Source organism: Mustelus asterias, chromosome 8, assembly GCF_964213995.1.
Source record: "Mustelus asterias chromosome 8, sMusAst1.hap1.1, whole genome shotgun sequence".
NCBI lineage: Eukaryota > Metazoa > Chordata > Chondrichthyes > Carcharhiniformes > Triakidae > Mustelus > Mustelus asterias.
This window is the reverse complement of record NC_135808.1, coordinates 46,184,748-46,210,964: the sequence shown is the minus strand read 5'-3', so window position 1 is coordinate 46,210,964 and position 26,217 is coordinate 46,184,748. Positions and strand designations below refer to the sequence as shown.

The following is a 26,217-nucleotide window of genomic DNA, read 5'->3' as shown; positions in this document are numbered from 1 at the left end:
GGCCAAAGGGCCTGTTCCTGTGCTGTAATTTTCTTTGTTCTTTGTATTGTGCGCCTTGGCCAACTTCGTTCTGAATGCAGCATGATGGGAAATACAGTGGTAGACAGACCAAATTCTTTTAATACAATGGAGCACAGAAAGGCAGCTTCCATTATCTGTTTTTGGATATGCGAAAGGCAAGTTTAATCGGCCTGCTATTTAAGGGAGTTAATTCGTTCATGGGTAGCGAGCAGTCTCTCAAGCTGATAAATGAGGCCCTGGTTCCAGCGAAAGAGTGACTCCTTTCACCAATTAAAACTCCCAGGTGTTCATTATGGCCTTGGTCACTGGTAATGATGTGGGTTAGGTTTCCTAGGTAAAGGGAAAGGAATCGACATGAGCAATAAGCTAATAATCTCCTATTCCTGTTGACAGGTGGAGGTAATAATGTTGAATGTTGTTGATTGGACCCTCCAGTCTGATTGACGAGACTAGGTATGATATTGAAATGTTCAGAATGATATAATAATTTTACCTTGCAATATTAGCTCAGAGAGGACAGTCAACCCTCCTTGACTGTATCCCTCTCCTGATGCATGCATTAGCAAATAAATTCCTTTTCATTCTTTAACTATATACTGTCTTTCGCATTCCATGTATTGGTTGAGGTTCAACAAGTATAGAGCACCCCAGGGAATACCTGAGAAAATTCCTCTTACAACTGAATACATTGATCACTCCCAGGACAGATACAGTATAAGGTTAGATACACAATAAAGCTCCTGCCATGCTAACCCCATCACAGATTCCCAGGACACTTACAGCACAGGGGTCAATACAGAGTAAAGATCCCTCAATGCTGCCCACATCAAACACTGGGTGGCATGCTGGCACTGGTTAACACTGCTGCCTCACAGCGCTAGGGACCCAGGTTCAATATCTTCCTTGCGTGGTTGTCTGAGTGGAGTTTCCATGCTCTCCCCGTGTCTGCATAGGCTTTCTCTCAATCCAAAGTTTGATTGGCCATACTAAACTGCCCTTTGTGTCAGGAGGATTAGTAGGGTAAGTATGTGGGTATAAGGAGAGATTGGGGAGATTGTTGCCGGTGCTGGCTCGATGGGCCAAATGGCCTAATTCTGCATGATAGGGATTCTAAGATTCTATGACTCCCAGGTCAGGTACAGCCCCGGGGTTAGGTAAAGATTAAAGATCCCTCTACACTATCGCCATCAAACATTCCAGGATATGTACAGCACAGAGTTAGATATGGAGTAAATCTTCTTCCACATTGTTCCCATCAAACACACACAGTACAGGTAGAGCATGGGGTTAGATACTAAGTAAACCTCACTCTGACCTGTCCCCATCAAGCACTCGCAGGAAAGGTATAACATAGAGTCAGAAACAAACTAAAGCATGCTCTGCACTGTATAATTCAATCACATCCAGAACAGGTATAGCATAGGGTTAGATACAGAGTAAGGTTCCCTCTATATTGTCCCCATCATACATTCCCAGGACAGATACAGCACGGGGGTTAGATACAGAGTAAAGCTCCCTCTGTAATGTCCCATCAAACACTTCCAGGACAGGTACAGCATGGGGTTAGATACAGAGTAAAGCGCCCTCTGCAATGTCCCATCAAACACTTCCAGGACAGGTACAGCACGGGGTTAGATACAGAGTAAAGCTCCCTCTGCAATGTCCCATCAAACACTTCCAGGACAGGTACAGCACAAAGTTAAGACTCTTAGAAATAAGCAATTCCCAAAAAACACTCAATAGACAGTTACTGCACGGTTTAGATACAGAGTAGAGCTCCCTCTACACTGTCCCCATCAAACACTCCCAGGACAGGAACATCACAGATTTAATTAAACAGTAAAGATTCCCATCAAACAATTGCAGGATACGTACAGCACAGGGTTAGATACAGAGAAATGTTCCATGTACATTGTCCCCATGAAACATTCCCAGGAAACGCACAGCACGGTATTAGATAAAGAGTGAAGAGTGTGCCCTCATACTGTCCCTTCAAACACACACAGGACAGAAATAACACAGGGTTAGGGACAGACTAATGCTCACTCTGCACTGTATGCATCAAACAATGTAAGAAGTCTCACAACACCAGGTTAAAGTCCAACAGGTTTATTTGGTAGCAAAAGCCACTAGCTTTAACTTGTTGGACTTTAACTTGGGGTTGTGAGACTTCTTACAGTGTTTACCCCAGTCCAACGCCGGCATCTCTACATCAAACAATCCCAGAACAGGCACAGCATGGGTTTAGATACAGAGGTAAGTTCCCTCTACCCTTTCTCCAAGAAACACTCCCAGGACAGGAACATCGGGGGTTAGATATAGAGTGAAGTTCCCGCTACACTGTCCAGCTCAAACATTCCAGGGACAGGAACAACACAGTGTCAGATACAGAGAAAAATTCTCTCTACACTTACCCTATTAAATAATCCCAGGGAAGGTATAACATGGGGTAAGATTCAGAGTAAAGCTCCCTCTACACTGTGCCCATCAAACTCTCCCAGGACAGATACATACAGGGTTAGATACAGAGCAAATTTACATCTACACTGTCCTCATCAAATACTCCCTGTGCGGGTACAGCACGGGGTCAGTTATAGAGTCATGGAGGTTTACAGCATGGAGTCACAGTCATCGAGGCTTACAACCCAACTTGTCCATGCCGCCCCTTTTTTTAACCCCGAAGCTAATCCCAATTGCCCGCGTTTGGCCCATATCCCTCTATACCCATCTTACCCATGTAACTGAACGCTTCTTAAAAGACAAAATTGTACCCGCCTCTACTACTACCTCTGGCAGCTTGTTCCAGACACTCACCACCCTCTGTGTGAAAAAATTGCCCCTCTGGACCCTTTTGTATCTTTCCCCTCTCATCTTAAACCTGTGCCCTCTAGTTTTAGACTTCCCTACCTTTGGGAAAAGATATTGACTATCTAGCTGATCTATGCTCCTCATTATTTTGTAGGCCTCTATAAGATCACCCCTCAGCCTCCTATGCTCCAGAGAAAAAAGTCCCAGTCAGTCTAACCTCTCCTTATAACTCAAACCATCACGTCCCGGTAGCATCCTAGTAAATCTTTTCTGCACTCTTTCTAGTTTAATAATCTCCTTTCTATAATAGGGTGACCAGAATTGTACACAGTATTCCAAGTGTGACCTTATCGAGTAAAGCTCCCTCAACACATAATCCATTAAACACTCCAGGGCAGGTACATCATAAAAACAGAGTAAAGCTCCCGCTACACTGTCCCCAGCAAAAAACACCCTGTACAGCACAGCATGAGACACAGCATGAGACACAGAGTTAAGCTACAATGTCCCGATCAAAGACACCCAGGACAGCGACAGCACAGGGTTAGATGCACAGTCCCTCTCCACTGACCCCATCAAACACTCCCAGGACACAGCACGGGGTTAGATACACATTAAAGCAGCGTGCCTTAATGACTATCGCCCAATGGCTCTGACATCCATCATTATGAAGTGCTTCAAAAGGTTAGTCATGGCACAAAACAATTCCAGCCTCCCAGATTGCCTGGATCCACTATAGTTTGCCTGTTGTTGCAACAGGCCTCACAGCGTCAGGGACCCAGGTTTGATTCCCGGCTTGGGTCACTGACTGTGCGGAGTCTGCACGCTCTTCTGCGTCTGCGTGGATTTCCTCCGGGTGCTCCAATTTCCTCCCACAGTCCGAAAGACGTGCTGGTTAGGTGCATTGGCCATGCTAAATTCTCCCTCAGTGTACCAGAACAGGCGCCGGAATGTGGCGACTAGAGGATTTTCACAATAACTTCATTGCAGTGTAAGCCTACTTGTGACTCTAAGAAGTAAACTTCAAAATCTTTGCCGCTCAGCCTTCAACACAATTATTCAAAACTTGTTTCCAAACTCCGAGGCCTGGAGCTCAGCTCCTTCCTCTGCGACTGGATCCTAGACTTCCTAACCCACAGACTGCAATCAGTAAGGATAGAAATCATAGAAATCATAGAAACCCTACAGTGCAGAAGGAGGCCATTCGGCCCATCGAGTCCGCACCGACCACAATCCCACCCAGGCCCTACCCCCACATATTTACCCGCTAATCCCTCTAACCTACGCATCTCAGGACTCTAAGGGGCAATTTTTAACCTGGCCAATCAACCTAACCCGCACATCTTTGCACTGTGGGAGGAAACCAGAGCACCCGGAGGAAACCCACGCAGACACGAGGAGAATGTGCAAACTCCACACAGACAGTGACCCGAGCCGGGAATCGAACCCGGGACCGTGGAGCTGTGAAGCAGCAGTGCTAACCACTGTGCTAACCACTGTGCTACCGTGCCGCCCGATAGGGAACAACATCTCCTCCATGATTATCCTCAACCCCAGTGCCCACAAGGCTGTGTCCTCAGCCCCTTACTATACTCCTTATACACCTGTGACTGTGCGGCCAAATTCCCCACCAACTCGATTTTCAAATTTTCTGATGACACCCTCGTAGTGATTCAGAGCTCAAACAATGATCAAACAGAGTACAAGAAAGAGGTAGAGAATCTGGTGCGACAAGAATAATCTCTCCCTCAATGTCAGTAAAATGAAGGAGATAGTCATCGAGTTCAAGGAGCATAGTGGAGGACTTGTCCCTGTCTACATGGGACGGAGTGGAAATAAAGAACGAAGACAAGTACAGCACAGGAACAGGCCCTTCGGCCTGTGATGATCATGATGCCCTAACTAAAAAAAACCCTTCTGCCCTTACTCGGTCCATATCCCTTTATTTCCTTCCTATTCATGTACCCATCCAGATGCCTCTTAAATGTTGTTAATGTGCCTGCTTCCACCACATCCTCTGGCAGCGCTTTCCAGGCACCCACTACTGCGTGTGTGAAAAATTTCCCTCGCACATCTCACTTAAACTTTCTCAAAGAACAAAGAGCAGTACAGCACAGGAAACAGGCCCTTCGGCCCTCCAAGCCTATGCCGCTCATTGGTCCTACGAGACCAATCGTTTGTATCCCTCCATTCCCAGACTGCTCATGTGACTATCCAGGTAAGTCTTAAATGATGCCAGCGTGTCTGCCTCCACCACCCCATCATTTTGAACCTGTGCCCCTTGTAATTAACACTTCCATCCTTGGAAAAAGCCTCTGACTATCTACCCTGTCAATGCCTCTCATGATATTGAAGACCTCTGTCAGGTCTGCCCTCAGCCTCCGTCTTTCCAGTGAAACAATCCTAGTTTATTCAACCTCTCCTTATAGCCAACACCCTTGAGAACAGGCAACATCCTGGTGAACCTTCTTTGCACTCTCTCCAAAGCTTCCATGTCCTTCTGATAATGTGGCGACCAGAACTGCATGCTATACTCCAAATGCAGCGATATAAAATGGCGTTTTATATAAGATTATTAAGAAGGCATATGGCATGCTTGCCTTCAACAGCCGGGGCATTGAGTACAGGAGTTGGGAAATTATGTTGCAGCGATATAAAACGAGGTTTTATATAGCTGCAACATGATATAGCTGCAGCATGCCATATGCCTTCTTAATAATCTTAGCCACCTGTGTGACCAAGGTGATTTAGAAGGCATATGTTAATGTTCCTAAGGGTTCTGCCATTTACAGTATAATTCTTTCCCAAATTTAATCCTCCAAAATGCATCAGCTTTGTCCGGCTTAAGCTTCATCTGCCATTCCTGTGCCCAAGTCTCCAATCTATCTATGTCCTGTTGTATCCTCTGACAATCCTCGGCACTATCAGCAAATCTGCCAGTCTTCGTGTCATTCGCAAACGCACTAATCTGACCACCCACATTTTCCTCCAGCTCATTTGTATATACTACAAGTAACAGAGGTCCCAGCACTGATCCCTGTGGAACACACTAGCTATAGATCTCCATTCTTAAAAACACCCTTCCACCGCTACCCTCTGTCTTCTATAACCAAGCCAGTTCTGTATCCATCTAGCCAGCCCACCCTGAATCCTATGTGATTTCAGGTTTTGTACCAGTCTGCCAGTTGGGACCTTGTCAAACATAGAGTCATAGAGGTTTACAGCATGGAAACAGGCCCTTCGGCCCAACTTGTCCATGTTGTCCCTTTTTTTAACCCCTAAGCTAGTCCCAATTGCCCGCCTTACTAAATTCCATATAAATTACATCCACAGCCCTTCCCTCATCAATTATCTTTGTCTCCTCTTCAAAAAACTCAATCAAGTTGGTGAGACATGACCTTCCCCATACAAAACCATGCTGCCCGTCACTAACTAGTCCATTTTCTTCCAAATGTGCATATAATCTTTCCCTCAGTATCTTCTCCATAAGCTTCCCCACCACAGATATCAGGCTCACTGGCTCACAATTAGCTGGATTATCCCTGTGTCCTTTCTTAAACATTGGCTATTCTCCAGTCCTCTGGAACCTCACCTGTGGGGGTCAAAGAGAATGTGAAGATATCTGTTAAGGCCCCAGCTATTTCTCCCTTTGCCTCCCACAGTAACCTCTGATAGATCCCATCTGGCCCCGGGACTTGTCTACCTTAATGCAATTTAGGAAACTCAACACTTCCTCCTTTGGTATATTGATATCCTCGAGAGCGTTCACACACCTATCCCTGACCTCAATGTCCGTCATGTCCTTCTCCTTGGTGAATACCGATACAAAGTACTCAAAGGATTTCACCCAGTTCCTGTGGTTCCATGCATAACTTCCCTCCATTGTTCTTGAGTGGGCCTACTCTTTCTCTTGCTACCCTCTGCTCCTAATATATTCATAAAAAGCCTTGGGACTTTCCTTGACCCTGTTTGCTAAAGACCTTCTTTAAGAAGACATGGCCTCTTTTAGCCCCCCCCCTAATTCCACATTTACGTTCCTTCCTACTTTCACCGTACTCCTCAAGGGCTTCGTCAGTTTTTCGATGCCTCGACCTATTGTATGTTTCCTTTTTCCTTTTGACCAAGCTTACAATTTCCCTTGTCATCCATGGTCCTGAATCCTGCTATTTCTATCCTTCATTTTTGCAGGGACATGCCTGAGCTGCACTTCAGTCAAGTGGCCTTTAAAAGCCTCCCGCATGCCAGACGTGGATTTGCCCTCAAATAGCCGTTCCCAATCCACATTCCCCAGTTCCTGTCTAATTTGGAGTAATTGGCCCTCTGCCCATTTAAACACCTGAGGGCCATTCTTGTCCTTACCCATGACTACCCGAAATCTTATGGAATTATGATCGCTAAGCCCAAAATGCTCCTCCACTGAAACATCGATCACCAAATGGTAGAGACCTTCAAGTTTTTAGGTGTCCAGATCACCTGTTACGACGCAGAGGCTGATCCCCTTTTGAGAAGACACACTGAATCCCCCAAAGAGAAATACCCCACTTTGTAATCTATTAGAAGTGTTTGGGGAAGGTGTGAACTGTTCTTCATTAACGTTTAGAGGTTAATTAAAAGAAATACCTGACATTCACTTTAAGTGAACAATTAACAACTTATTTATTTAACTAACAGGGAACTTTAATTGAACAAGTAACATATTGATTGAAGTACTGCTGGAATGTTGTTCAAATAAATACAAGGTCCATTCATTAACAAAAAAAAACTGAATTTAGTCACTCTCAAAAAAATGTACAACCAGGTTTTGTGGCTTTGGAAAACATTTGGAGTCCTTCTGTTGATTCCGCTATCTGTAAGCACTTTCTGATTTGGTACCCTTTGTTAGATGGATGATGATTTCTCTGAAGAGATATTTGAAGTTGGCAGAGAGCTGCTCTTTCCCTCTCTAGGTTTTGAGAGATGGCAGCCCTTCAGTTGAACTCCTCTTTATAACTGTGATGACCTATCAACTTTCCGACAACAGGATTGGTCTGATGTTGTCAACAACAACAAATTCAAATTTGATAGCTTCCTGTTAGCTGAGTGCCTTCTTTAAACTGATAGGCTGAATTCAAAATTCAAAAGCCTGCAAAGACAACACCGATGTTAGTCTTTGTTACAAATGTTACAGTCTGCGTACCCTGTATGTACCTGCATTTTAAGCCTCTAAGCATTGACACAAAACCAGCTTTTAAAGGGACCACACTTCACAAACTCAACTTTGCAACACACCAACAACCTGTCCTAGTCCCTCTTCACCGACGCGATAGTTAAGAAAGCCCATCAACGCCTCTACTGTCTCAGGAGGCAAAGAAAATTCAGCTACAACTCTCACTAACTTTTACAGATGCACCATAGAGAGCATCCACTCTGGATGTACCACAGCTCAATATGGTTACTGCTCTGACCATCACCACAAGGAACTACAAAGAGTTGTGAATGTGGCCCAGTCCATCATGCAAACCAGCCTCCCCTTCATTGGCTCTCTCTACAATTCCCGCTGCCTTGGAAAAGCAGCCAGAATAATCAAGGACCCCACGCACCCCACTCTCATCCACCTTCTTCCGTCGGGAACGACTATGTCTGCAGGAAGTGCACCCAATTGCAACTCCTCACAGAACACATGGATAGGTTGGAGCAGCAGTTGGATGCACTCAGGAGCATGAAGGAGGCGGAAAGTGTCATAGATAAGAACTTTAGAGACGTGGTCACACCGAAGGTGCAGGCAGATAGATGGGTGACCACCAGAAGGGGTAGGCAGTCAGTGCAGGAATACCCTGTGGTCATCCCTCTCTCTAACAAGTATACCATTTTGGATACTGTTGGGCGAGATGGGCTATCAGGGGATACCAGCAGCAGCACCCAAAGCAGTGATGCCACGGTTGGCTCTGTTGTTAAGCAGGGAGGGACAAAGAGGACTAGAGCAATAGTTATAGGGGACTCTATAGTTAGGAGTACAGATAGGCATTTCTGTGGACGTGAAAGAGACTCCAGGATGGTATGTTGCCTCCCTGGTGCCAGGGTCCAGGATGTCTCTGAACGGACAGAAAGCATTCTGAAGGGAGAGGGTGAACAGCCAGAGGTCGTGGTACATATTGGTACGAACGACATAGGCAGGAAGAGTGATGAGGTCCTGCAGCAGCAGTTTAGGGAGTTGGGTAGAAAGTTAAAAAGCAGGACCTCTCGGGTTGTAATCTCAGGATTACTCCCTGTGCCACATGCCAGTGAGGCCAGGAATAGGAAGATAGTACAGCTCAATACATGGCTAAACAGCTGGTGTAGGAGGGAGGGTTTCAGATATCTGGACCACTGGGATCTCTTCCATGGCAGGTGGGACTTGTACAAGAAGGACGGGTTGCATCTAAATTGGAAGGGCACAAATATTCTGGCCGGGAGGTTTGCTAGTGTCACACGGGAGGATTTAAACTAGTTTGGCAGGGGGGTGGGAACCAAAGCAAAGGTGACTTAGCTGAAGGGGAACCAGAGAGTGGGGCCAGTAAGACTCGGAGAAACAGCAGGCAGGATGGGGTTGCAAATCAGAGAGGGTCTGGTGGACTGAAGTGCATTTGTTTCAATGCAAGAAGTGTAACAGGTAAGGCAGATGAACTTAGAGCTTGGATTAGTACTAGGAACTATGATGTTGTTGCCATTATTAGGGGTTATGGGGATCAGGCGGGTAAGTGGAACTGATCCACTTCAAATCAACCATGATCTTATTAAATGGCAGGGCAGGCTCGAGGGGCTAGATGGCCTACTCCTGCTCCTATTTCTTATGTTCTTATATTCTTATTACAGAGACTTGGTTAAGGGAAGGACAGGATTGGCAGCTTAACATTCCAGGATATAGATGTTTCAGGCATGATCGAGGGGGATGTAAAAGGGGTGGGGGAATTGCACTACTGGTTAAGGAGAATATAGTAAGGAGTCTAACAACACCAGGTTAAAGTCCAACAGGTTTATTTGGTAGCAAACGCCACTAGCTTTCGGAGCGCTGCTCCTTCGTCAGATGGAGTGGAAATTTCCACTCCATCTGACGAAGGAGCAGCGCTCCGAAAGCTAGTGGCGTTTGCTACCAAATAAACCTGTTGGACTTTAACCTGGTGTTGTTAGACTCCTTACTGTGTTTACCCCAGTCCAACGCTGGCATTTCCGCACACATAAGGAGAATATCACAGCCATACTCCGGGAGGACACCTCGGAGGGCTCATACAGCAAGGCAATATGGGTAGAGCTCAGGAATAGGAAAGGTGTAGTCACAATGTTGGGGGTTTACTATAGGCCACCCAACTGCCAGCAGGAGATTGGGGAACAGATGTGTAGGCAGATTTTGGCAAGGTGTAAAAGTAACAGGGTTGTTGTGGTGGGAGATTTTAATTTCCCCTATATTGACTGGGACTCACTTAGTGCTAGGGGTGTGGATGAGTTTGTAAGGAGCATCCAGGAGGGCTTCCTGACACAGTATGTAGATAATCCAACTATGGAAGGGGCCATACTGGGCCTGGTATTGGGGAATGAGCCCGGCCAGGTGGTCGGTGTTTCAGTAGGGGAGCAGTTCGGGAACAGTGACCACAATTCAGTAAGCTTTAAGGTACGAATGGATAAAGATAAGTGTAGTCCTCAAGTTAAGGTGCTAAATTGGAGGAAGGCTAATTACAACAATATTAGGCAGGAACTGAAGAATGTAGATTGGGGGCAGATGTTTGAGGGCAAATCAACATCTGGCATGTGGAAGGCTTTCAAGTGTAAGTTGATAGGGATTCAGGACCGGCACATTCCTGTAAGGATGAAGGATAAGTATGGCAAGTTTTGGGAACCTTGGATAATGAGAGATATTGTGAGCCTCGTCAAAGAGAAAAAGGAAGCATTTGTCAAAGCTCAGAGGCTGGGAACACACGAAGCAAGTGTGGAATACAAGGAAAGTGGAAAGAAACTTAAGCAAGGAGTAAGAAGAGCTAAAAGGGGTCATGGAAAAGCATTGGGCAGCAGAATTAAGGAAAATCCCAAGGCTTTTTACGCATATATAAAGAGCAAGAGGGTAGCCAGGGAGAGGGTTGGCCCACCCAAGGACAAGGGAGGGAATCTATGTGTGGGGCCAGAGGAAATGGGCGAGGTATTAAATGAGTACTTTGCGTCAGTATCCACCAAAGAGGACTTGGTGGATGATGAGTCTGGGAAAGGATGTGTAGATAGTTTGAGTCATGTTGAGATCAAAAAGGAGGAGCTATTGGGGTTCTTGAGAAACATAAAGGTAGACAAGTCTCCAGGGCCTGATGGGATATACCCCAGAATACTGAGAGAGGCAAGAGAGGAAATTGCTCGGGCCTTGAGAGAAATCTTTGCATCCTCACTGGCTACAGGGGAGGTAAACACAGTAAGAGTTTTAACAACACCAGGTTAAAGTCCAACAGGTTTATTTGGTAGCAAATGCCATTAGCTTTTGGAGCGCTGCTCCTTCGTCAGATGGAGTGGATATCTGCTCTCAAACAGGGCATACAGAGACACAAAATCAAGCTACAGAATACTGATTAGAATGTGAATTTCTACAGCCAACCAAGTCTTAAAGATACAGACAATGTGAGTGGAGGGAGCATTAAGCACAGGTTAAAGAGATGTGTATTGTCTCCAGACAGGACAGCCAGTGAGATTCTGCAAGTCCAGAAGGCAAGCTGTAGGGGTTACTGATAGTGTGACATAAACCCAACATCCCGGTTTAGGCCATCCTCATGTGTGCGGAACTTGGCTATCAGTTTCTGTTCAGCAACTCTGCGCTGTCGTGTGTCGTGAAGGCCGCCTTGGAGAACGCTTACCCGAAGATCAGAGGCTGAATGCCCGTGACCGCTGAAGTGCTCCCCCACAGGAAGAGAACAGTCTTGCCTGGTGATTGTCGAGCACCGCTCGAAATGAACACCGCTCGACAATCACCAGGCAAGAGTGTTCTCTTCCTGTTGGGGAACACTTCAGCGGTCACAGGCATTCGGCCTCTGATCTTTGGGTAAGCGTTCTCCAAGGCGGCCTTCACGACACACGACAGCGCAGAGTCGCTGAGCAGAGACCGATAGCCAAGTTCCGCACACATGAGGACGGCCTCAACCGGGATCTTGGGTTCATGTCACACTATCTGTAACCCCCACGACTTGCCTGGGCTTGCAAAATCTCACTAACTGCCTTGGCTGGAGACAATACACATCTCTTTAACCTGTGCTTAACCCTCTCTCCACTCACATTGTCTGTACCTTTAAGACTTGATTACCTGCAAAGACTCGCATTCCAACCATTATTTTGTAAATTGAGTTTGTGTCTTTATATGCCCTGTTTGTGAACAGAACTCCCACTTACCTGATGAAGGAGCAGCGCTCCGAAAGCGAGTGGCTTTTACTACCAAATAAACCTGTTGGACTTTAACCTGGTGTTGTGAGACTTCTTACTGTGTTTACCCCAGTCCAACACCGGCATCTCCACATCGGGATTTCCATGGCCAGGTTGGCTTGGAACTCATCAAAGGACGTGTTAGATGTCATAGGTTGTTCCCAAACAAAAGAACTTGGTTACAGACCTTTTGGAGCCTGTGTTTCCTTATATGGGCATTGAAATGTAGGCTATAGCAGCAAGGCCTAAAAATGATGGGGTCTGGAGGATCCCACCCCCTGCTCTATCTAACTGGCCTAATTGAATAATGCAATCTGGTTTCTGATCAATTCATTGGCCGGTTGCCAAGGAACTTTTGGGGTGTAAGAATGCTAACACAAAGAGCTTGTGTTCATTAAAAAAAAACTGGGATTAAAGATCACAGAACGAGACAACATCTGGAAGAAGAAAAGGCTGATTCCCATTCGGCAAAACCTTGGACAGGTTTCATATGCAAATGGAAATCAGCCTTAAGTTAAGTAATGGATAGTGAGTATTTAGTTTATGCATTGCAGGTGTTGACTATTTTCGAAGTAGCGACAAAATAAAGAATATTGTGCTTAAATATTTAAAATGGACTTAGTGTCTTTATTTGCGATTCGAGGTTAAAACACAGGTTTGTACAACACATTCATAGAATCATAGAATCATAGAAACCCTACAGTGCAGAAGGAGGCCATTCGGCCCATCGAGTCTGCACCGACCACAATCCCACCCAGGCCCTACCCCCACATATTTACCCGCTAATCCCTCTAACCTACGAATCTCAGGGGCAATTTTAACCTGGCCAATCAACCTAACCCGCAAATCTTTGGACTTGTGTCTTTATATGCCCTGTTTGTGAACAGAACTCCCACTTACCTGATGGTTACAAGATGACCAAACATTCCGAGGGCAGGTATAGCACCGGGTTAGATAGACAGTAATACTCCCTCTCCACTGTCCCCAGCAAACACTCCCAGAACAGGTACAGCATGGGTTTAGATAGAGAATAAAGATCCCTGTACACTGAGCACATCCAACACTACCAAGGCAGGTACAGCACAGGGTTAGACACAGAGTAAAGTTCCTCTTCACCAATCGCGAGAAACACTCCCAAGACACATACAGCACAGGGTTAGATAGAGAGAAAGGTTCCCTCTACATTGTTTCCATTAAACACTCCCAGGATAGCATCAATATGGGATTACGTACAAACTAATGCTTCCTCTACACTGTATACATCAAACACTCCTAGAACGGGTACAGCACAGGTTTAAAAACAGAGTAAAGATCCCTCCACACTGTCACCATCAAACAATCGCAGAACAGGCACAGCATGGTGTTAGATATAGAGTGAAGCTCCCACTATACTGTGCCATCGACTACTCCCAGGACAGATACAGCATGGGGTTAGATACCAAGTAGAGCTCCTTCTACACTGTCCCCATCAAACACTCCCAGGACACATACAGCACGGGGTTAGATACAGTGTGAAACTGTCGCTACACACGCAAAGCAAGGGCTTTGACAGGGTACCGCATGGTAGTTTGTTGCATAAGGTTAAATCTCACAGGATTCAGGGTGAGGTAGCCAATTGGATATAAAATTGGCTTGATGACAGAAGACAGAGGGTGGTTGTAGAGGGTTGTTTTTCAAACCGGAGGCCTGTGACCAGCGGTGTGCCTCAGGGATCGGGTGCTGGGTCCATTGTTAATTGACATTTATATTAATAATTTGGATGAGAATATAGGAGGCATGGTTAGTAAGTTTGCAGATGACACTAAGATTGGTAGCATAGTGGACAGTGAAGAAGGTTATCTAGGATTACAACAAGATCTTGATCAATTGGGCCAGTGGGCTGATGAATGGCAGATGAAGTTTAATTTAGATAAATGCAAGGTGATGCATTTTGGCAGATCAAACTAGGGCAGGACTAACTCAGTTAATGGTGGGGTGTTGGGGAGCGTTATAGAACAAAGAGATCTGGGGGTACAGGTTCATAGCTCCTTGAAAGTGGAGTTACAGGTGGACAGGGTGGTGAAGAAGGCATTTGGCATGCTTGGTTTCATTGGTCAGAACACTGAATACAGGAGTTGGGACATCTTGTTGAAGTTGTACAAGACATTGGTAAGTCAGGGTGTTTTTTGTTGGGGACAGTGTAGAGGGAGCTTTACTCTGTTTTTATGATGTACCTGCCCTGGAGTGTTTAATGGATTATGTATCGAGGGAACTTTACTCGATAAGGCCACACTTGGAATACTGTGTACAGTTCTGGTCACCCTATTATCGAAAGGATATTATTAAACTAGAAAGATTTACTAGGATGCTACCGGGACTTGATGGTTTGAGTTATAAGGAGAGGCTGGATAGACTGACTTGTTTTTCCCCTGCAGCATTGGAAGCTTTGGGATGATCTTATCGAGGTCTATCAAATAATAAGGGCATAGATCAGGTAGATAGACAACATCGTTTCCCAAAGATAGGAGAGCCTAAAACTCGAGGGCATAGGTTTAAGGTGAGAGGGGAGAGTTACAAAAGGGTCCAGAGGGGCAATTTTTTCACACAGAGGGTGGTGAGTGCCTGGAACAAGCTGCCAGAGGTAGTGGTAGAGGCGGGTACAATGTTGTCTTTTAGAACAAAAGAACAAAGAACAAAGAACAATACAGCACAGGAACAGGCCCTTCGGCCCTCCAAGCCCGCGCCGCTCCCTGGTCCAAACTAGACCATTCTTTTGTATCCCTCCATTCCCACTCCGTTCATATGGCTATCTAGATAAGTCTTAAACGTTCCCAGTGTGTCTGCCTCCACCACCTTGCCTGACAGCGCATTCCAGGCCCCCACCACCCTCTGTGTAAAATATGTCCTTCTGATATCTGTGTTAAACCTCCCCCCCTGCACCTTGAACCTATGACCCCTCGTGAACGTCACCACCGACCTGGGGAAAAGCTTCCCACCGTTCACCCTATCTATGCCTTTCATAATTTTATACACCTCTATTAAGTCTCCCCTCATCCTCCGTCTTTCCAGGGAGAACAACCCCAGTTTACCCAATCTCTACTCATAACTAAGCCCCTCCATACCAGGCAACATCCTGGTAGACCTCCTCTGTACTCTCTCCAAAGCCTCCACTTCCTTCTGGTAGTGTGGCGACCAGAACTGGACGCAGTATTCCAGATGCGGCCGAACCAACGTTCTATACATCTGCAACATCAGACCCCAACTTTTATACTCTATGCCCCGTCCTATAAAGACAAGCATGCCATATGCCTTCTTCACCACCTTCTCCACCTGTGACGTCACCTTCAAGGATCTGTGGACTTGCACACCCAGGTCCCTCTGCGTATCTACACCCTTTATGGTTCTGCCATTTATCGTATAGCTCCTCCCTAAATTATTTCTACCAAAATGCATCACTTCGCATTTATCAGGATTGAACTCCATCTGCCATTTCTTTGCCCAAATTTCCAGCCTATCTATATCCTTCTGTAGCCTCTGACAATGCTCCTCACTATCTGCAAGTCCTGCCAATTTTGTGTCGTCCGCAAACTTACTGATCACCCCAGTTACACCTTCTTCCAGGTCGTTTATATAAATCACAAACAGCAGAGGTCCCAATACAGAGCCCTGCAGAACACCACTAGTCGCAGGCCTCCAACCGGAAAAAGACCCTTCCACTACCACCCTCGTCTTCTGTGACCAAGCCAGTTCTCCACCCATCTAGCCACCTCCCCCTTTATCCCATGAGATCCAACCTTTTTCACCAGCCTACCATGAGGGACTTTGTCAACCGCTTTACTAAAGTCCATATAGACGAATAAGCATTTAGACTGTTACATGGGTAAGATTGGTATAGAGGGATATGGGCCAAACGTGGGAAATTGGGACTAGCTTAATGGTAAAAACTGGGCAGTTTGGACAAGTTGGGCTGAAGGACCTGTTTTCATGCTGCAAACCTCTATGACTCTCTACATCAAACACTCCCAGGACAGGCACTCCACAGGTTTGGATACCAAGTAAAACTCCCTCTACACTTACTCCATCAAATACTCCCAAGAAAGGTATAACACGGGGTTAGATACAGGCTAATGCACCATAGTCAGAGGCTTTTTCCCAGGGTAGAAGCGTCAATTACAAGGGGACACAGGTTCAAAGTGAGAGGGGGGAAGTCTTTCACGCAGAGTGGTGAGTGCCTGGAACATGTTGCCAGAGGACTGGTGGAAGCAGGCACATTAGCAATATTTAAGAGGCACCTGGATGGGTACATGAATAAGGAGGGAATAGAGGGATACGGTCTGTGTAAGGGCAGAAGGATTTTTTAAAATTCAGTTAGGACATCATGATCAGCACAGGCTTGGAGGGCCGAAGGGCCTGTTCCTGTGCTGTACTTTTCTTTGTCTTTGTTATCTATATTGTCCCCATCAATCACTTAGATGTAGACTAACGCACCATGTACATTGCATACCTCAAACAGTCATGATGTGGAGATGCCGGCGTTGGACTGGGGTAAACATAGTAAGGAGTCTAACAACACCAGGTTAAAGTCCAACAGGTTTATTTGGTAGCAAATACCACTAGCTTTTGGAGCGCTGCTCCTTCGTCAGATGGAGTGGAAATCCACTCCATCTGACGAAGGAGCAGCGCTCCGAAAGCTAGTGGCGTTTGCTACCAAATAAACCTGTTGGACTTTAACCTGGTGTTGTTAAACTCCTTACTGTGTTTACCTCAAACAGTCCAGGGACAGGAACAACACATTATTGGAAGAGAGTGAGGATGATGCAATTGACTGTAACAGGATGTCGACAGGCTAGCAGAAAGGACAGATATAGCGCATATGAAATTTCAGGCGATGCATTTTGGCAGAAGGGATAGAGAGAAGCAACACAGATTAAATGTTTGCTGGGGAGGCAGTGGTGTAGTGGTATTGTCACCGGACTAGTAATCCAGAGACCCAGGGGTAATGCTCTGGAGACTCGGGTTCGAATCCCACCATGGCAGATAGTGAAATTTAAACTCAATAAAAATCTGGAATTAAAGGTTATCGATTGTTGTAAAAACCCATATGGGCGGTACGGTGGCGCAGTGGTTAACACTGCTGCCTCAGCACCAGACACCCAGGTTCAATTACAGCCTTCTTGGATCACAGTCTGTGAGGAATTTGCACGTTCTCCCCATGTCTGCGTGGGTTTCCTCCAGGTACTCCTGTTTCCTCCCACAGTCCAAATATGTGCAGGTTAGGTGGTTGGCCATGCTAAATTGCCCCTTAGTGTCTCAAGGAGCATAGGTTAGCGGGGTAAAAGCACGGGGAAAGGGTGGGTTATGAGTTTGGTTGAGATGGTCAGTCGGAGGGTTGGTACAGATTTGATGGACCGATTGGCCTCCTTCTGCACTGTAGGGATTCTATGATTCACTGATGACCTTTAGGGAAGGAAATCTACCATTCTTACCTGGTCTGGCCTACATGTGTCTCCACAGCAAAGTGGTTGACTCTTAAATGTCCTCAGGGATGGGCAGTAAATATGCTGGCCCAGCCAGCGACACCCACATACCATGAATCAGTCAAAGAGTGACACAATTCGAAAGAGTGTGAAGACAGAAGGAGCTGGAGTACATGTAAATCAATATTAGAGGCTGACTGGAGACAATGTGAGAGGTTAGCAAAGCATACGGCATCTTCAGCTTTATAAATAGAGGCATTGAGTACAAAAGCAGGAAAGATTGAGATTCACCAGGATGCTGCCTGGAATGGAACATTTAAATCATGAAGTGAGGTTAGATAGGTTTGGGTTGTTTTTGTTGGAGCAGAGAAGACCTGATCGAGGTGTACAAGATTATGAGACACATGGCGGCACAGTGGCAAAGTGGTTAGCACTGCTGTCTCACAGCGCCAGGGACCTGGGTTCAATTCTGGCCTCCGGTCACTGTCTGTGTGGAGTTTACACATTCTCCCCATGTCTGTGTGGGTTTCCCCCGGGTGCTCTGGCTTCCTCCCGCAGTCCAAAGATGTGCAGGTTCGGCTGATTGGCCCTATTAAACTGACCCCAGTGTCAGGAGGATTAGCAGGGTAAATAATAAGTGAGGTTATGGGATAGGGCCTGGGTGGGATTGTGGGCGGTGCAGACTCGATGGGCCGAATGGCCTCCTGCACTGTAGGGATTCTATAGTCAGAGTGGATAAAGAGCACTTAGTTGAAAGGTCAGTTACGAGGACATAGGTTCAAGGTGAGGAGCAGGTGGTTTAGGGGGGATGTGAGGACAAACCTTTCTACCCAGAGGGTGGTAACTTGTCTGGAATGCACCACCTGGAAGGGTGGTAGAGTTGAGTTGCCTCATGTCCTTTAAAAAGTATCTGGATGAGCACTTGGCACATCATAACATTCAAGGCTATGGGTAAAGTGCTGGGAAATGGAATTAGGTGAGAGATCAGGTGTTTCTCGCATGTGTCCCCGTCACGCCCCTACCCCCTCCTCCAACCCCACCCTATTCCTGTAACCCCGCACATTTAACATGGCCAATCCACCTAATCTGCACATCTGTAAACTGTGGGAGGAAACCGGAGCACCCTGAGGAAACATGCAAATTCCACACAGCCATCAAAAACTGGAATTGAACCAGGGCCCCTGTTGTTGTAAGGCAGCAGTGCTAACACTGTGCTGCCTTCAAAACGTATGGATTCTTGTGGCTTTATTCAAAAGCAGGCATCTCAAATCTTAACCTTTACCTACTTTAAACAAAACATTATTTGTCCCTAACCAGATGTTCCCCTACATCTACATTCTGGCCAAGGATTATAACAGACACACACATACACGTACTTTTGCATATATGTATAGATGCACACATGGGTTGCAGACACCTTACCTGTGGTAAAGGCTGCAGTTACAGGTTGGCTCTGTCCATGCTGATGGATGCCAGTGACTGATACCTGGTACAGTGATGCGGGTCTCAGGTTCTGCAGGGTGTAATGGCTCAGAGTTGGTTGTAGTCTCAGCATGGTCTTCTCACTCGCCCCACTGGCTAGTCCATACGACAGCAATACATGGTCAACATGGGCTCGTGGAGGTGTCCATTCCACAAAGGCAAAAGTATCAGCGACCTCCCTGATGATGATCTGATTTGGCCCGTCAATCACTGAACACAGGAAGAAATGGGGAGCTGTCTCCAACACAGAAAGAATGCACATATGGAACACAAGTCCAACCCCACTGGGGGACATTGAGAAATGGAACAGATGGGTCAGCAACTTACTCCAGACAGAAGATCAGCTTGTTTTCCAGACTCAATCTGAGCAAGGCCAGCTTTCATTGCATATCCCAGTTTCCCTTAGAAACTGCTGGATCCATTACTCAAACCTTTGCGAATGCTGAATACAACTGAATGATGATTTCAGATTCAGTGAAGAGACAACCATGTTAGTATAGGACTGCGGTCATATATGGACAACAAGCTTGTCATGGACAAGCTGTGTTTTATGAAAATCCAGCAGCGTTGTGAGCATTTTTCCTGTGTTTATGCCTCTTATTAAAACTGAAATCAAATACTCAAACAAATCAGGATGAAACATGGACTCCAGTAACTAAACTGTGACACATCCATCCCTTGTGAATGTGCTGAATGTTATCAAGTTCTCATGAAATATGAAACAAAAACAGAAAATGCTGTAGGAACTCAGCAAATCTGACAGCATCTGTGGAGAGAGAATAGAGCCAACGTTTCAAGTCAGGATGAACCTTCGCCAGAGCTGAAGGCAAAGAAAATCAGACAAGATTTATACTATGAGGATGGGGGGGGCTGTAATTGAAAAGGGAATGTAAATGGTGATGATAAAGGCCGAGAAAGGTGCTAAAAGCGTCCATTGGATGGCAGAACCCTTAAGAGTATTGATAGGCAAAGAGATCTGGGTGTACAGGGACACAGGTCAGTGAAAGTGGCAATGCAGGTGGAGAAGGTAGTCAAGAAGGCAGATGGCATGCTTGCCTTCATCGCCCGGGGCATTGAATTTAAAAATTGGCAAGTCATGTTGCAGCTTTATAGAACCTGTGTTAGGCCGCACTTGGAATATAGTGTTCAATTCTGGTTGCCACACTACCAGAAGGATGTGGAGGCTTTGGAGAGGGTACAGAAAAGATTTACCAGGATGTTGCGAGGTATGGAGGGCAACAGCTATGAGGAGAGATTGGAGAAACATGGTTTGTTCTCACTGGAACAATGGAGGTTGAGGGGCGACCTGATAGAAGTCGACAAGATTATGAGAGGCATGGACAGAGTGGATAGTCAGAAGCTTTTTCCCAGAATGGAAGAGTCAATTACTAGGGGGCATAGGTTTAAGGTGCGAGGGGCAAGGTTTAAAGGGGGAGGTGGCTAGATAGGTGGAGAACTGGCTTGCAACGCCAGCATCTCCACATCTTGGTCACAGAAGACAGAGGGTGGTAGTGGAAGGGTCTTTTTCCGGCTGGATGCCTGTGACTAGTGGTGTTCCGCAGGGCTCTGTATTGGGACCTCTGCTGTTTGTGACTTATATAAACGATCTGGAAGAAGGTGTAACTGGGGTGATCAGTGAGTTTGCGGACGACACGAAAATGGCTGGACTTGCAGATAGTGAGGAACATTGTCAGAGGCTACAGAAGGATATAGATAGGCTGGAAATTTGGGCAAAGAAATGGCAGATGGAGTTCAATCCAGATAAATGTGAAGTGATGCATTTTGGTAGAACTAACGTACGGGGGAGCTATACGATAAATGCCAGAACCATAAAGGGTGTAGATACGGAGAGGGACCTGGGTGTGCAAGTCCACAGATCCTTGAAGGTGACGTCACAGGTGGAGAAGGTAGTGAATAAGGCATATGGCATGCTTGCCTTTATAGGACGGGGCATAGAGTATAAATGTTGAGGTCTGATGTTGCAGCTGTATAGAACGTTGGTTCGGCCGCATTTGGAATACTGCACCCAGTTCTGGTCGCCACACTACCAGAAGGATGCGGAGGCTTTAGAGAGAGTACAGAGGAGGTTTACCAGGATGTTGCCTGGTATGGAGGGGCTTAGTTATGAGGAGAGATTGGGTAAACTGGGGTTGTTCTCACTGGAAAGACGGAGGATGAGGGGTGATCTAATAGAGGTGTATAAAATTATGAAAGGCATAGATAGGGTGAACGGTGGGAAGCTTTTTCCCAGGTCGGTGGTGACGTTCACGAGGGGTCATAGGTTCAAGGTGGGGGGGGGGGGGGGTGGTTTAACACGGATATCAGAAGGACGTATTTTACGCAGAGGGTGGTGGGGACCTGGAATGCGCTGCCGGGCAAAGTGGTGGAGGCGGACACACTGGGAACGTTTAATACTTATCTAGATAGCCACATGAACGGAGTGGGAATGGAGGGATACAAAAGAGTGGTCTAGTTTGGACCAGGGAGCGGCGCGGGCTTGGAGGTCTGAAGGGCCTGTTCCTGTGCTGTATTGTTCTTTGTTGTTTGAGACGTACGAGGCAGGTTTTTTACACAGAGGGTGGTGGGTGCCTGGAGCTCGTTGTCGGGGGAGGTAGTGGAAGCGGATACGATAGTGACTTTTAAGGGGTGTCTTGACAAATACATGAATAGGATGGAAATAGAGGGATATGGTCCCCAGAAGGATAGGGGGTTTTAGTTCAGTCGGGCAGCATGGTCGGTGCAGGCTTGGAGGGCCGAAGAGCCTGTTCCTGTGCTGTAATTTTCTTTGTTCTTTGTTTATTAAGTGATTGGAATGTGTGAATGGCAGAACAAAGGTTCGGTGACTACTTGAGGAATGTGGCAGTTGGCCTGTGGTGGTGGTGGGCGGGGGCTGATGTAGTTTGGAGACAGGATGGAGAGCGAGATTTCATCAGTAGTGGAAAAATAAGAATAAGAATAAAAAGTAATAAAATGGATGAATGAGATGAAAAGAAAAAAAAGAAAAAAAAAATGGAAATGAGGTGAAGGTAGAGGGGAGAGTTCATGCCTTCCAGACTGAACATTGAGTTCAACCACTTCAGAGCATGAATATTCCCTCCACCTTCACCCTATTTCCATTTATTTTATTTCTTCTTTTCATCTCATTCATCTATTTTTATTCTAATTTTTGTTTTTCCACTTTTGAAATCTCGCTCTCCATCTTGTCTCCAAACCACAGCACCCTACCCCCTGCCACATTCCTCAGATAGTCCCCTGACAATCTGTATCTTTGTACTGCCATTCACACATTCAGATCACTTAATGGACGCTTTTAGCACCTTTTTCAGCCTTTATCGTCGCCATTTACAGTCCCTTTGTCCAATTACAGCCCCTCACCCTCAGAGTATAAATTTTATCTGATTTTCTTTGCCTTCAGCTCTGATGAAGGGTCTTTCTGACTTGAAACATTGGCTCCACTCTCTCACCACAGCTACTGTCAGACCTGCTAATCTTCTCCAGTATTTTGTTTTTGTTTCAGATTCCAACAACTGCAGCATTTTGCCATTCTCATTAAATACGTTATTTTGTGATGTTAGAACATTAGAAACTCTATGAATCATAGAATCTTACAGCACAGAACCCATTATGTTCGTACCAGCACCAAAACCTATCAAGAAAGATTGCTCTTTTTCAATAGCCATCCAGATATTTCATTTTCTATTTTTATCCAAAGTCCTGCAAGTTGCCCTTTACTTTGATCAGCATTGTGCCATTGTTGTCATGCATTACAACACTTTTCCAATTATCCATGCATTAAAAAATGTAAAAGAAATGTCCTATCAGTCTATGCTGTCATGTTTGTGCTGTGATTAAATTAATTGACAGAACTGGCTTATTTAAAAATAATGTGTTTTTGAAAATTGAAAAAAAATCTCAGCATCTCCATTAATTGAAAGACCTTCTTGCTTTGAAATGGAATCGGGATACCATCTGTTCTGTCAGGTTTAAGCAATATCGCTTTTATGATAGTTGGAATCATTATGAATGCTTAGCTGGATTTCAAAAGCTCTCTTGGATTCAGCTCAGCAGATGGTCTATTGATCGAAGAATGACTGACAACTTTAAAAGGGTTTATAGAATTTTCAGCCCCTCACCCTCATAATAACATAGAATAGAATTTTCCTTGATCTGGTGTCTTGCTTCTTATAAGCATAAGCACTTAAATAATCACATTTGCTTTTACGTTGGAGAATGTTTTGTTTTTCTTACCAATATCTGTGATGCTGTGCTTGAATTCAGGGATTATTAGAATTTCAGATGTGTATTCTTTTCCAGTGATTTTAAAATAATTTCCATTGCTATTGCATGATTCAACAGGACTGTACACAGTGCATACTGGGTAAGTGGCTATGGAGGAAATTGAGGAGTCACGGAGTGACAGGGTTGGTGGGGTTGAGGTGTCATCATGGGCAATCTTGAGGGGCATGGGCTGGCATATGGGGCATGGGTGGTGGGTGGAAGGGGTGAGAGAATGAAAGATGCTACTCCAAGGGCTTTGATATGAATTTGGCAGCTGGGCTAGTATGCTGGAGAACTGAGACAGGCCTGCTAACCATCCTGTCAAAATGTCATCTGGAAAGAAATGCTTGATCAATGTTCATTTTAGTTGTTTTATTATAATAGACATCTTAAAATGTGAATTCTCGTTATATCACTTTTTCTGCTGGTCACTTTGAAATTAATTTCCTTTTAAAATGGTCTCCACAGAACAGCAATAAATGAAGACCCCATACACACCTGGCCCACACCCCACACTCCTACTATCTTGGTCCCTCCACCACCAATCACCCCTTCCCCGCTGCTTCCCTCCCATCTCACGCCCCTGCCTGCCATTTTCTGGAACACTGTCTTCTCAAGAGCCTTGAGCATATCATTTTGGTCAACACATCAAGCAGTAATGAGACAGGGCAACACATTCAGACATTGGCATGTAACATTTAACATTTCCCAACTGTTCAAACAGAGGACATATAAGATTAGCTGATCACCGTTCGAGGATGAGCAAGGGCGTTCTCCCTGTAGTAAAAAGAATTAATCCCATAAACACCATTAAAATAATTATATAATCAGGACCCAACAGTTGATATCCATGTTAAAGACAGTGTGTGTGGAACTGTACCCCAATGAAAGTCAATGTGTGTGGAACCCATACCCCAGTGAGAGTCAATGTGTGTGGAACCTGTACCCCAGTGAGAGTCAGTGTGTGTGCAACCCGTGTTCCAGTGAGAGTCAGTGTGTGTTGAACCCATAATCCAGTGAGAGTCAGTGTGTATGAAACCCTTACATAAGAACATAAGAACTAGGAGCGGGAGTAGGCCATCTGGCCTCTTGAGCCTGCTCCGCCATTCAATAAGATCATGGCTGATCCACTTACTTGCCCGCTCACCATAACCCTTAATTCCTTTACTGTTCAAAAATTTATCTATCCTTGCCTTAAAAACTTTCAATGAGGTCGCCTCAACTGCTTCAATGGGCAGGGAACTCCACAGATTCACAACCCTTTGTGTGAAGAAGTTACTCCTCAACTCAGTCCTAAATCTGCTCCCCCTTATTTTGAGGCCATGCCCCCTAGTTCTAGTTTCACCCACCAGTTGAAATAACTTCCCTGCTTCTATTTTATCTATTCCCTTCATAATCTTCTATGTTTCTATAAGATCTCCCCTCATTCTTCTGAATTCTAATGAGTATAGCCCCAATCTACTCAGTCTCTCCTCATAAGCCAACCCTCTCAACTCCGGAATCAACCTCGTGAATTTCCTCTGCACCCCCTCCAGTGCCAGTATATCCTTTCTCAAGTAAGGAGACCAAAACTGTACACAGTACTCCAGGTGTGGCCTCACCAACACCTTATATAGCTGCAACATAACCTCGCTGTTTTTAAAACTCTATCCCTCGAGCAATGAAGGACAAAATTCCATTTGCCTTCTTAATTACCTGCTGCACCTGCAAACCAACTCCTTGTGATTTTTGCACAAGGACACCCAGGTCCCTCTGCACAGCAGCACGCTGCAATTTTTTACCATTTAAATAATAGTCAATTTTGCTGTTAATCCTACCAAAATGGATGACCTCACATTTACCAACATGGTACTCCATCTGCCAGATCCTTGCCCACTCACTTAGACTATCTATACCCCTTTGCAGACTTTCAGCGTCCTCTGCACACTTTGCTCTGCCACTCATCTTAGTGTCATTACCCCAGTGAGAATCAGTGAGTGTTGAACCCGTACCCCAGTGAGAGTCTGTGTGTGTGTAACCCATACCCCAGTGAGACTCAATGCATGTAACCTGTACCCCAGTGAGAATCAATGAATGTAGAAGCTGTACTCTAGATGATTTGGTTTATGAAAGGTGCTTTAACTCACGGGTTGACACAGTCGCTGTTGCTGCTGAACTCCTGCTCTGATCTTTGAGTGCGACCAGGTTCACTGTGTAATCCTCACCAGGCCTCAATCCTGACTGGTTAAAAGATGTGACAGTACTGGGAAGTTGCACTACCATTCCCCCTTCATTACTCTGAAAAACAGATCAGACATGGTCAGAGAAAGGGGTGAGTCAGAGAGAGAGAGAGAGAGGGGGTAGGGTCAGAGGGAGAGAGGAGAGTCAGAGGGAGAGAAAGGACAGTCAGAAAGAGTAGAGCCAGAGAGAGAGGGGAGGGTCAGAGAGGGAGGAGAGAGCAGAGAGAGAGACAGAAGGGGAGTGTCAGAGGGAGAGCGGGAGAGACAGCAAGAGGGGGAGAGACAGAGAGATAGGGGAGGAGTCAGCGAGAGAGGGGAAGAGAACCGGGGAGAGAGTGAGAAAGGAGGAGAGTCAGAAAGGAGGGTGGAGTTGTAGACAGAGAGGGGGAGAGGGAGGGTAAGAGAGAGGTGGAGAGTCAGAGAGAGGGGGAGGGTAAGAGAGAGGGGGAGGGTAAGAGAGAGGGGGAGGGTAAGAGAGAGGGGGAGGGTCAAAGAGAGGGGGAGGGTCAAAGAGAGGGGGAGGGTCAAAGAGAGGGGGAGGGTCAGAGAGA

At 45.8% G+C, this 26,217-nt stretch overlaps 1 protein-coding gene across 1 annotated transcript in view; it reads right to left on the bottom strand.

Annotated features, from left to right (window-relative positions):
• The window catches only part of LOC144497123 (tenascin-R-like), a 291,741-nt gene extending 265,890 nt beyond the window's left edge, over positions 1–25,851 (bottom strand). The window contains exons 1-2 of the mRNA XM_078217919.1: positions 25,574–25,851; positions 19,110–19,379 (exon numbers count right to left, since the gene is read on the bottom strand). Coding sequence (XP_078074045.1) covers positions 19,110–19,379; positions 25,574–25,709 — 406 coding nt within the window. The 5' untranslated portion in view covers positions 25,710–25,851. The remainder of the gene's footprint in view (positions 1–19,109; positions 19,380–25,573) is intronic.
• Between the last annotated feature and the right edge of the window lie 366 nt (positions 25,852–26,217).